At 38.5% G+C, this 12,335-nt stretch overlaps 1 protein-coding gene across 2 annotated transcripts in view; it reads right to left on the minus strand.

Moving 5' to 3' along the window:
* Positions 1-3,056: 3,056 nt before the first annotated feature.
* SLC9A9 (solute carrier family 9 member A9) overlaps positions 3,057-12,335 on the minus strand; it is a 176,518-nt gene continuing 167,239 nt past the window's right edge. For both annotated transcript variants that reach the window (XM_071437659.1, XM_071437660.1), the window contains exons 15-16: positions 5,233-5,338; positions 3,057-4,734 (exon numbers count right to left, since the gene is read on the minus strand). In XM_071437659.1, coding sequence (XP_071293760.1) covers positions 4,513-4,734; positions 5,233-5,338 — 328 coding nt within the window. In that variant the 3' untranslated portion in view covers positions 3,057-4,512. The remainder of the gene's footprint in view (positions 4,735-5,232; positions 5,339-12,335) is intronic.

Here is a 12,335-nt window from a genome sequence, read left to right on the forward strand (position 1 = left end):
ATGAGGTGGTCTTGGCTGGTGGCTTTTCTAGCACTGGGCCAGACAAAGCTGGGCCCATGCAGAGCCAAAGCTGGAGATGGACACCTGGCACACCTTGGAGCAACTACAGGAAAGTCCCTTTTTCACAGAGGAAAGGTGAACCTGGGCCATAGATTAGCACCATGGGGCTGACTGAAATAGTTTTGCATTTTTAAAGATGTGCCAGGTCGTTCAGTGGGCAGTTTTAAGACTGGAAGTGTGACTTGCACCACGAGGCTGTTGAAGGGGATATTCACCTGGCTGATGCCCATCGCTGCACTAGGCTGTCTTACTCTTTTAATCACTTAAAAGGCATGAATAAAGGGAGAGATAATTACTATAGTGGCAAAGTTTTCTTTTGTATTGTTCAGAAACTTGCACTCTGCTATGTGATCATGATGTAAAAAATGTACAGGTTACCAAGAGCAGAAACCCCAAAACACCAATAAACCAGTATTCAAGGAAACATGTTTTGTCTAACTCTCCTGAACAGTAACATCTACCACAAAAACTAAGAGCTGAGCCCAAGGAAGGATGAGGTTTCATGATCGGAAAACTGATAGGTTAACGGACCAGGGCTGTGGGATAAATTAATATTTGCTTAGAAAATTTGGGTCAACTGGAGAATTTTCAAGTTCTAAAATATTTTCTAAAATACAGTTTCTAAAATAAAATTTTTGCAAGTTCTTTACAGTTCACTAAGCAGAACTCATGTCTGCTGGGATTATATTGCCAGAGATGAGCTTCCTTGTATTAAGTTATTTAAAATGCTCAGAACTGGTTTGCTTTAAGATGTCAATAAAGGCTATTTTCCACTTTGCTAGAAGGAAGTAGGGGAAAACCAATTTTGTCTTTAGAAGTATAGAATCACAAAACATACTGAGTTGGAAGTAGTATTTTCCAATCCCTGCAGTGGCTTTCAGGATGTTGTCTTGGTTCTCTGAAGTTTATAGTTAATATTTGTATCCTAGGAATTCCCAATCTCTGTAAAAACAAAGAATTTCAAAAGCACACGTGCAATGCTCACGTGCATCTAAAATACAGATCTGAATATTGCTGCATTTATGTTGTACCAAATGTACACAGCACTCAGGGTGTTACAGGACTCACATTTCCTGATGGCTGATAGCAAAATAAGAGGAAGAAAGGAAAGAGACCAGCTCAGAAAGGCACTTGAATAAGTTGCCAGGTGAAAAAGGTGTGAGCTGCTCTCAGGGCTTCAAGGCAATTAGTTTCCTGGCTGAAGTTATACACAGGGTTCATCAGTTTGGAGACAGCCTTTATGTCCTTACTATTGAAAAGTTTAAGCTTTTAACATAGGAACATGAGTGTTCACTTCCAATGGCCCCTATTTTCAGTGAGGTTACCAAATATTGCACTTCTCTGTGAAAGTTATCAGAGTGATCTGATATTTTCAGTGGAGTCTTTTTGGACTGGCTCTGCTGTGTAGCCAGGATTTTTTCCACTGCTTAACTTAGCAAAATGCTTTTGATAGTTCTGTATAAAATGCTAGTTATTACTTTTGAAACCTGAAAGGTTTAGCAGTATTCCAGATTTCCACCTTGCCTCACATTTTGGTCTTCATTCTGAATATGTAGTCACTACATTTTTGACAATATATATTACATTTCATTTTCCAAGCAGTGTTTTATTAGATTAAGTCAGATAGAAGGAATAGCTTCACATTTATAATGAGTGACTTGCACATTCAGTCAAACACTGTGTGATATTGAGTAGTTTAAATCTCCAGTGTATAAACTGTAAATTACATTAAAGACCTCTCTTAACATTCATTACTTTGTTTAAACAGTCATGCAGAATTACTAGTTGTCAGTAATTTTTTTCTTGAATACAAATATGTCATTTATTCTAATGTTGTAACTTTCTTGAGCTGTGTGTCATGAAAAGAGTATCTTAAAATGGGGAAATGATGAGTGTAATGGACAATTGAGATTCTTATTGCCATTCAGCAGAAGCTTCAGGTTTTCCTGCAGCTCATATTGCTAATTTTCCTAAAAGCCAATGATACTTTGGTTGCTGAGCATGATCCCAGATGATAAGTGCCCTTCCTGCTGGGACCACTGATTCAGCCTCTTTGGTAGTCTTAGCATAAAGATCTGACCTGTGAAATGTGAAGTATGGCTTGTCTGTCATAAGGCATGACTTTCTCTACCAGGTAAAGTAGCCCTTGAAGGCATAGGGCTAGAACAGTGTGAAAAGTATTTGTTGCAGACTTTTTTTATAAACAGAGAATTTCAGACCCCAGAGCTCTCCATTTATCATTGTACAAATGTGAGAGACCTGGACATAGGCACAATGAATAAATCCATCAGTAAGCCCCTGTACAGTATGCTGCAGGACGCATTTCAGAGTAGAATCTAAGAGCAAAACTATTGAAGAACTTGTCATTTCCAGTTCATGTTGCAGTTGTGAAAAACAGCTTTGCATCTTTGTCATGCTACAGCACTTTATTGATTTCCAGTGTAATCTAAGGACTGGAATCCAAGACAGTTAGCCTGGTGACATGCCCTCAGGACTTCAGAGGCTGAAACCAGAAAATGGCTGCTGAAATCAGGGTGGTGTTAGCACCTACCCCAAGAGCTTCTTGCTGGGTTGCCACATTTTCACCTCACTCCAGTGTCTGCCTGCTTCTCCTTCCTCTGTTCTCTCCTGTCTCCCAGTACTTGGTGACAAAACCTTCCCTCCTTACCCATTCTCCATCCCTTCTTGCAAGCTGCTGCACGTCTTTTCCCAGCCCAGGCAGCTAAACAAAGCAAAGCATGGAGCTGGAAATTCAATAGTTCTTAGAAGAACTTATCATGCCTGAATATTATTTGTTTTAAACTACATGGGGATTAAGGCCCTTTGAAGATTCTTGATTAGAGTTTAGGAAAAAATGAAATGCCAGTTTAAGCTTCTGATTTTTTTGTAACAGTATATACAACTCCACTGTGTTCCAATTTATGCTTTAATTGGTTGTTCTAGAGTCACATATAGCCAGAAACTAATTACACTGGAAAAGAATGACTAAAACTTGATTATATTTATATTTTAGGTTTTATTTGTGGTGAAATTTAGACCTATTCATCTTTAGAACTATTAATAGAGACAGTTTGATTTTTATTCTTCTGGATAAATTTCTTCTTGCCCAGTATCTTTGTATACTAAGTATGATCTTCCTTAAAAACTCCTGATGTTTTGACTTTCTTAGTAGGAACATCATCATGCCTAGTTAGTTGAAGTTTGTGCTGTGCCAAAAGGCACATGCTCTAACAACAGAAGCCTGGCTGTGTCCCTGGTTTTGCACTGCTTAGCTCTGCTGTGTGCCAAAGCTATCTGTACTAATGCCTCATAGTACTTGACAGCCAGCTGTATGTATGGCTGAGCAGTTGGTTATCCATTTACTGTCTTTATGCAGAACAATGAACACTTTGATACCTCTCTCTTGTGTGGTTCCCCCCCCTTTTTGTTTCTAACCACCACAGTCCTCATTTCTAGCACAACACTCGGTGCCCAGTATAAGAAGAGAGACAGACAAATTAATCCTTGGAGCAGGCAGTCTGAAGATATAATTGTTTTGCAGAAATATTTGATTAGAAACAACTCTTCTTAAACAGTAAAAAAAACAAAAAACATTTGAGTTCTTAAATCAAAGTATATGTTCAGAATTATCTTTCAAAACAAAAAACCCTTTTCCCCCATTTAAGCTCTGCATGTTGCCAAGCTGTAAGGACAAATGCCTTTTGGAATTATACTGGCTTTAAACAGTGGTTGTGCCCATTCAGTGCTGCCAGGAAGGACGTTTGTTGCTGATTTTGTACACCTCCATGTCCCCTATCAGGGTTCAGTTTGTGGAAGCCTAGAGAAACCCTCTGTGGCTATAAGGTGCTTTTAGAAAGAGAATATTTGGCTGGATGTCAGGACGAATATATCTGTGGGCATGAGGCTTTATCTATGAAGACTGAGGTGCTGCAAAGCATGTTTTAAGCATTTTCATATCACAACTCCTTGGACAAGGAATCTTCTGCTTCTTCCTTATAAATATAATACCTACTGAGTAGTTATGTGTGGATCTTGTCAGGATCAGTTGTAGAAAAGAGCTGTCAACATATAAGCATGAATGTTAGGAAGTTATTTCTCTCCATTTCAACTTACTGAAGACTCTAAGCAATATTCCAAGGCCTGTGTACATGTGAGTGGCAGAGTACAGCCAAGTGCTGAGGCAAAACATTACTGCAATGGATTTACAGTCGCCAGGTACTGCCCTATGCATTTATCCTAAAAACTGCTACAGTCCTAAAACTTGCATATGGTTGTAGTTATATGGATATGATAGGAAACTCCTTTCCTGGGAGGAGCAGGCAGTTACTTGCAGTTACTAAATTTTCTTTGATTTTGGTGCTTAGTAAATTTTTTCTGACCTCTTGTTTACATAACAAGATCTTTTGTTTCATTGTTTTTTAATCTTCTTTCTTGTGATTAACATAACACTGCTCATGCCCATGAATTCTTCTGGGGTTGGCCTGCAGTGGGTTGAAGCTGGAGCTTGTATCCTCCTAATCCTAGGTCTCCTTCCTGAATATCTTCCTTGCCTGTAGCCTGGGTGGAGGCTGTGCTGTCCTGTGCTGGCACTGCTATGTGAGCAGACGATTCATAGTTTTCAGTCAATTCATCATTATTGATGATATAATCTGTGTCTCCATCTTTCAGTTGGTCCTGTATTGAAACAAAAAAAAAGGTCTGTGGAAGAGGGGCTCTTGAGGGAAATTTTTGTTAAAGCTTAAATGAACAAGAACTCTGATGCAATTTCACTTTCATTTTGTTTCATTACATGCTTATTTTTTCAGGTGTTCTTTTACCATCTTGTTGATTAAAGCCAAGAGTTGCTTACCATGAGTTCACAAGCAGTGTTGAGAAACACAACCTACCCTTCAGATGTTTTAGATAATTTCAGTGCTTAAATATTGCTGATGGGTAGCCAATACTTTCAGCATTTGGATGAATTATTTAGAATATATCAGTCACATTTGAAGCTCACAGATTTAGTGGCCATTCATGAAAATGTATCTTGTTGTCTTCACAACTGAAGAAATTGTATAGTGCTTAGCATTAAAAGTAAAAAGTTTTAGAGAAGGGACTGTACTGAAGTGATCAATTCAAAGTGGCAGCTTTTGGCTAACACCTCAAAGACAATGAACCAAGCTGGGCACTTACCCCATAAGCCCTGGGGCTGGTCAGAATCCTGGCAACAGGGTTGCACCATTCAGGCAATGTCGATGTGAGAGGTGGCCCAGCGTGGGTTAGGAGAGGCTTTAGATATCTGTGAGGTTTGTTAAAGGATATTTGCAATAGACACACTGGTGGCAACATGCTGTTCTATTACACTAAGAAATTTAATTGCAAAGCACAAGAAAATCATCTAACTAAACACAAGTATATAAAATACTATCTCTTTATCCCCCCCACCTTCCCCATTGCTACATATATTCACCTGTCATCAGTATTGTCGACTGTTTTTCAGTAAAAGGAAAAAACCAACCTGAGAACTCCCCCAAAACCGAAACCATTTGATGCTCAAAAGCTGTCTTGAAAGGGTACCAGAATGGCTGAAGGGAATGTCATGGCATACATAATGCAGCAGGAGCTGAAACACAGGAAGTGTATACTAGATTGTCTCCTGATCAAATTGCATAAAAAAATCACACTTGGAGCAAGACACAGAAGAGTAAACAGGACAATTTAAGATGCCATTCTATCAGCTATTTTATATAAGAACAGTAGCAAATGTTTTCTTAAACACCTATGTTTAGCCTTTTGTAAAATCAATATATTTCTTCAACAGACAAAACATATTTCATCAAATATTCCTTTATCACTGGGAGTGTAAGTTGTTCTCTGTAATACCTAATCTTCAGCATTCAATGCATTTCTTTTCCACTTCATACATCAACTCTTCTCTACATAAAATTATGTAAGTTAGGAACAGGCTTTATGCTATTGTCTCATACCTGCCTTTCCAATCTTTTTTCCAGAAGTGCTTTATTGAGAGAAAAGAAAAACCTGCTCATCTTGAGCAATTACATCATCTGCATGTCTGTCAATAGCAGCTCTCCCATGAGTCCTTCAAGTTGCCTTATCTTCTCTGCCACTTTTACTCACAAAGTAATTTTCAGTGTTCTTTGGGAAGCAGATCTGTCAGCTATTTTTGCTGCTAGGGAAAATTTACTTTATTGATTTGTCATCCCACTTTCTCTCCCCTGCTCCTTCTCTTGCTTTCTTACTTGTGCCATCTTCCCCAATCTTTCTCCCTGCCTCCTTAAACAGGAAAGGAACAAATATAATAATAGTGATTCAGGTTCTGCAGCAATATTGTAGAAATATTCAGGAAGGAACACTGAGTCTTGGGCCTATCCACACAGGTGCCTCCTTTTCTTTCACTGTTGGCTGTTTATGGTATCACTGCTTTACACACAAAGCACAAATTCTTTATCCTGAAGAGATGTAAAATATGCTTCTAACCTCAGTTAAAAATTGCAAGGCTAAATAATTTTATATGTCCTATATGCTGCAGACATGAAAATTGTTTTATAGTGGTGTTTTTATGTGCACATTTTGTATTTATTTTTAAAAGTTAAGTTGCTTTCTATTTATTTTTAAAAGTTAAGTCAGCAGATTGGGTGATTTTTTTCACCCAAGGTCATATACTGAGTTTGTGTGAAAAATTAAGTCTACTTCATAAAAGATGGTGAGATCTTAATATAAATTCTTATCAGAACCATGATCAAGGTGAGTATCTCATGAGATCTAATTGAGTAGGGAAAGTTTAGATTTGTCTCACTTCTGTTAGAGTAAAATCAAGCCAAACAATCTTTTCTGATCCATTCCCAATTTGATCTGAAACCTCCAAACTGCTAGGCTGTTAAGAGCTATTATTAAAAAGCAAAGTATGAAAGCCATTAATTAGAGTTGCTCTGTTTGCAGCACTTCAGAAAAACCTAATTAAAAGGCCAAAAATGGAAATACAAGCCTCATTCTAGGTTTTTAATCTTTGGGAATATTTGCTTTGTTATTACAAACATCATGAATTGTTTGAACTGAGTTGTCAGACTGAGTGTAAAAAGTACAGGCTTTTAAAGGAAGTTGCATTTGATTATAGTGCGTTCTGTCTGCTCTGTCCTTTCATTCTTTTCCAGAATAAGTAATTGAAGATGAGTATTACTCTACCTTTCTTAATCCAGTGATGTCTGAGCTAGGCCTTGGAAGCAGCCTTATAATTTCCTAATGAGTATTTATCCCACTCATTTTTAGAGTCCTGTTTTGCCCATGCTGGCACAGAGCCTTGACCACACAGAGCAGGAGGGGCTGTGTGCTGAAGCAGACAATCTGCCCAGCCACCACAGCAATCTTCAGTCCCTTGAGCCACTCCTGCTCTTAGCATAAACTTTTGTCTGGCTGCTGTTTATGTACGTGGATATTCTGAAGCTGTGATTACTCCATTTTGCAACAGGTTCTCTAAATCCCCTTCATTTTGCATTTGCTCTGACACATTCATTGTGTGCTGTCCGTGCTTCTGCTCTGAAGCCTCTTGAGATGCAGTTTAAAGTGAATGCAATTTTCTTGTGCTTGTTGTGTTGATTCTGTAATAAATTATTTATCTTTGTTCCTTATTTAACTAGTTATTATTCAGCCCACTCAAGGAACTTAAATTGCCCTGGCCTATTTTTCATTGTTTTAATAACCTATGCTATAAATGTTTCCTCTTTATAGTTGGCACAGTTGCTTTATAGTATTACAGACATAATCACATCGTTTAGGGCAGCATAAAAGAGGAAGAAAAATCTGTGTGCAGTGCTGGCATTTCAAAAGCATGTCAGATGTGGGTCCTACAGCATTTTAAGGCTGCAAGAAGCCTTATCACACTCCAGCTGCTCTGGTTGCATCTCCAGGGAGATGTAATTTAAATAATGTAATAGAAAAAGGTAGATGTTGCACTAAGGCTGCTTTAAAAATTTGGAAAAACAAAGTGCAAACCTCTTGGCATAACTGGGCAATTACAGTCAGACCAAATTTGTGCCTGCCCCATTCAGGGATGGGAGAAGAGAGCAGGGCAGAGCTGCTTTGCACTGCAGCCCTCCCTGGGCACACAGCCCACCCCACGGCTGTGCCACAGCCCTGCCTGAATTAAAGAATGACATTAAGATTGGAAAGGTGGCGACTGCTGAGCTCTGAAACTGGATTAAGGGTGCCAGTGTAGGCACGTGCAGAGGATTTCAATCCATATGTAATGCAGGAATGTTACCATGCCCTGCTTTTATAATCAAATACCCTTTTTCCCATTGATCTCTGGCTTCCACTCTCAGTTCACATACCCAGAAATGTTTACTCTAGTTTGCCTCATTGCTGTTTGAAACTGCCCAGGCAGTTTCAGTCTTGTCAGGCACAGTTCTCCCTTTCTGTCTCACTGAAACCAGGCTCAATATCTAAATCTGTTTCCTCAGTCCTGGTTCAGCTTCTGTCTATTCTGAGTTTGACTGATCTGATGTCCTCTTTGCTCTAAGTGCAATGTATTTAAAAATAATTTCATGAAGATTTATCAGGAATCAAACCATGGAATTGTGATTTTTTTTTTTTACATCGTCTGAAACAAATATCTATTATTGAAATCCTCCTCCTGTGTAGCTCCTGCTTCACAAAGATAGAGGTAACCTGAAAGAATATTTTTAAGTGAGAAGTCCCAGGTAAATCTGAGGAGAAATGCTACTGCCATCAGCCACATTGCAGAATGTTTAGCTTTTCCATCATACAGAAAAACTGAAGGTGTAAAGAAAAGTTGTGACTTAATATTAGGATGAACAATCAGAACTTAAAAATTTCTGTGACCACAATGTTTAATTGACATGTTCTGTCAGATTTTGAGGATGTTGGTGGAAGTCACTATTTTTGATAAAAAAGGATTAGCATGTTCAAATAGAGAAAGATATTCTGCCAGAAATGTTGTGGCTGTTTAGACTTGGACTTCAGAGTTCACTTTCCTTTTGTTGGAGGAGCAACAAAAGGAAGTCGTAGTCCAGTCCTAATCCTAGCTCTGCTATGAAAAATATCCTAGTAAGAGAGAAATAACTTGCTGGGGGGGACACCTGCCCCCCAATAAACCAAGCACAACAACACAGAGTATCAAACCCAAGCACCCCACCCACCCCCTCAGCAAAGCAGCAGCTGTGGTCCCAGGTGGAAATACAGGTGGCAGCTCTGCAAAGGCCTGCATTTGGCCCCAAAGGTGGTTTGCCTTTTGCCTCATCACACAATGGGGGCTCTCTAACTGAAGACAGTCCCATCCTCCTCAAAGGAAAATATGCTCACACTTTATTTACTGTTAAAAAGCACCCAAGTATAGGAATTCTTGTGCTACTAATCAAAATTACATAAACCAATTTTTCAGAGGATGTTTTCTTACATCAGGCTACTATAAGCACACATTTGTTGTGTATGTTGTTTGGTGTTCTGCTGCTAGGTGCTATATTTCTGCTGCAGGCATGAATCTCTAGAAGTTAATGGCACCACTCCCCAAATTCATCCTTTGTGCGATGTTTTTAAGATTTCTTGAGCTTTGCAGCTTTTTGTTTTAGTGTCCTTTTGGTGAATATTTTGGAGTCTCAATTCTTAGATTACTTATGAGTTATTAATACTACTTTTGTTGTGTTTATGAAGAAATATAATGAAAAAAGGTATGAAAGTAAAGATGTCACTTCTATTTTTTCAATCTTTCTGTAATAAAGAGAACTCACATTTTGCTCTTTGTTAGAATTCAGTTTGTGTGTGGTTTTTTAAAGGATGATTTGCTATAAGTTACATGTTAGCCTAAAGAGCAAACATTTCCATTTTGGTAGTGTTTGACAGGGAGCAGGCAAACCATGAAACTTTTCTCTGGCTGAGCTGTGCACGTGGCTGGCTCCTGCCACCAGCTGACTGAGGTTCTTGTGGTGCTGTAGAGCAAGGCCTGTGTGCAGGACTGAGCTGGGGAGGCACAGAGACATGGCCAGATCTGCAGGGCATGTACAGCAGATTAACATGCCCCAGAGGAGGGGAGGGGTTTTAGCGGAGCTCTCCTCCTGGCTCTTGCAAGAGAGGATGCTCTACATGCTCTTGTGTACCGTGGAATTTGTAGAGGATGGGGAGTTAGCACTATAGAGTAGTTGAACAATTGGGTAATGGTTATTTTGGATGTAATTGTTAGAATAACAAATTTGTGTTTGAAAAACCTGTGAGATCTGGGGTGATTTAACATGTAAAGATAAGTTAATCTGCACTGTGGAGAAAGCTGAAGAGGAATCACTGAATTGGGTTTAAATTATATTTTAATTTTAACTTATAGCTGTTACTAGCAAATTCTGTTTTAGTTCTTTGTGACTTTTTAAAATCTTTTCAAGGAGTGGTTTAAAAAAATTTAAAATTTAAAATTTACTACTGTGTAATTTAAAATGCTAAACAATTGAGGATAAAAGAATAATACTGTAGCTCTGCAAAGTCAAATAATCAGGTCTCTTTTTTACAGAGATTCAGTCTTTCTGTCTTTGTCTTTGTCATGTCTGAAAAAACGGAGAGTAATGAAAATCAGTATTAATAAGATCTGGTTCAATGTGTATTTATGGGAAAGTCTGTCTGACTTAAATTCCAGATTCAGATGTAATGTCAGACCCTAAGAATTAACTCTGGCCTTTTTGCAGAATAGGGCTAAAAATTTGCTGGTTTCAACTTTGAAACTGGAAGCATTGCAGAGATGTGGGCAAAATGGAGGAAGTTAGTGGAACTGATCTTAGTCACATCTTTTTATCTATAAGTAGCTGCAGACTGAGAAGTGGCTTGTTCTCTTATGTGTGCTGAGTAAAATGTCTGGGGTATTTGCAGACCACAGTCTTAGTTGATAGCTCCCTGAGGCAGAGCAGAAAACTGAGACATCTTACTCAAGTTATTTGAAGTCTATTATATCCTGAATATAAACGCCTCCACGTAAGTGAAAATCAGAGACCTAAATGGAAACCTGCTTATGTAACTGCTGAGTGGTAATGCAGCTACTCTTGAAAATGGAAGGATAGAACATGCAAAGGATGGAAAGATACTCATATAGGATTAAAAAAGCATATATGAAGAGACAAATTAACATTAGAAAAGTTTGGAAAATGCAGGCTGCATTCAAACGAGGCAGATAAAGAATAGAAGAAAAACTTTCCCTGCCATCAGTTGTATAGTAACAAGGAAATATTGCTTGTCTTTTTTTGTCTTCTTCTGACACAAAACTAGCAACTGCCCCTCAAAATAGCCTCCCAACCCTCCCCAAACAAACCAAGCACTACCACCCCCACCACCAAAATCAGAACGCCAAACAAATGAAAAATACCAAAAAACTTACAACCAACTAAACAGCACCACCAGAGATGCATAAGGGTCAGCTAGACACAGGGAATAGGTAAGGCTGCTGCACAAATCACATTGGTGTTCAGGACATTGTGAAAAATGTGTGTGATGTTAAGTTGGCATCATTGGTATCCCCTCTTTTCAGACACCTTTCAGCAGGATATCAGGCAGACATCTAACCTGCCAGTCTTACTTTTCCATCAGCAAAGAGAAATGGCCAAATCCAAGACTGTTAACTCCAGCACTGAAGGAGTCAGTCATAATTGGAATGAATTGAGATTAAGATGAGTTTCTTTCCCTTTCTTGACTGTAAAACAGTCTAAACAATTAATTTAGATGTAGATGCCTAATAATTAAGTATGTAAAACTTGGTGAAATGAATCTCACACCAGAACAGGAGAATATAGAATTCCTAAGGCAAAATATAAGAAATCAAACACAATGTCCTCCATACCAAGGAAACTAGGAGTGTATAGAAGGCATCCATTTTCATAATTAGAAAGCACTACATTAAATACATCTAGAAGAAAAAGAAAGATAAAAAGCATATACGTTTCTGTGTAGTAAGTATGGCACCAAACCCAGCAAAAACTTAAATGTTTAGCTAGTGAGAACCTGAGTGAACATGGGATTCATAAAAAGAAATTTGACCTTGGAAAATTTAAAAGGATTTCCTGGCATCTTTTAAGGCATAGAAATTTCTCAGGACATTCCAAAACTGCTCTGGCTGTAGCTTGGCAATGGGGTTTATTTTCCTGCAGAAGAGGAACTTCTGCATATGGTACATTTAACATGATTACAGAACTGGAGATACCATTGGTATGAGTAAGATTAATTATTGCATTAGAAAGGATGAACTCTGTTGTGACCTGGCTGTGCACAGGCCCTTAAAGCCTCAGCAAGTC

The sequence above is a fragment of the Agelaius tricolor genome, unplaced genomic scaffold (genome assembly GCF_023055355.1).
Source record: "Agelaius tricolor isolate 1412-34295 unplaced genomic scaffold, bAgeTri1.0.p SCAF_12, whole genome shotgun sequence".
NCBI classification, from domain to species: Eukaryota; Metazoa; Chordata; class Aves; order Passeriformes; family Icteridae; genus Agelaius; species Agelaius tricolor.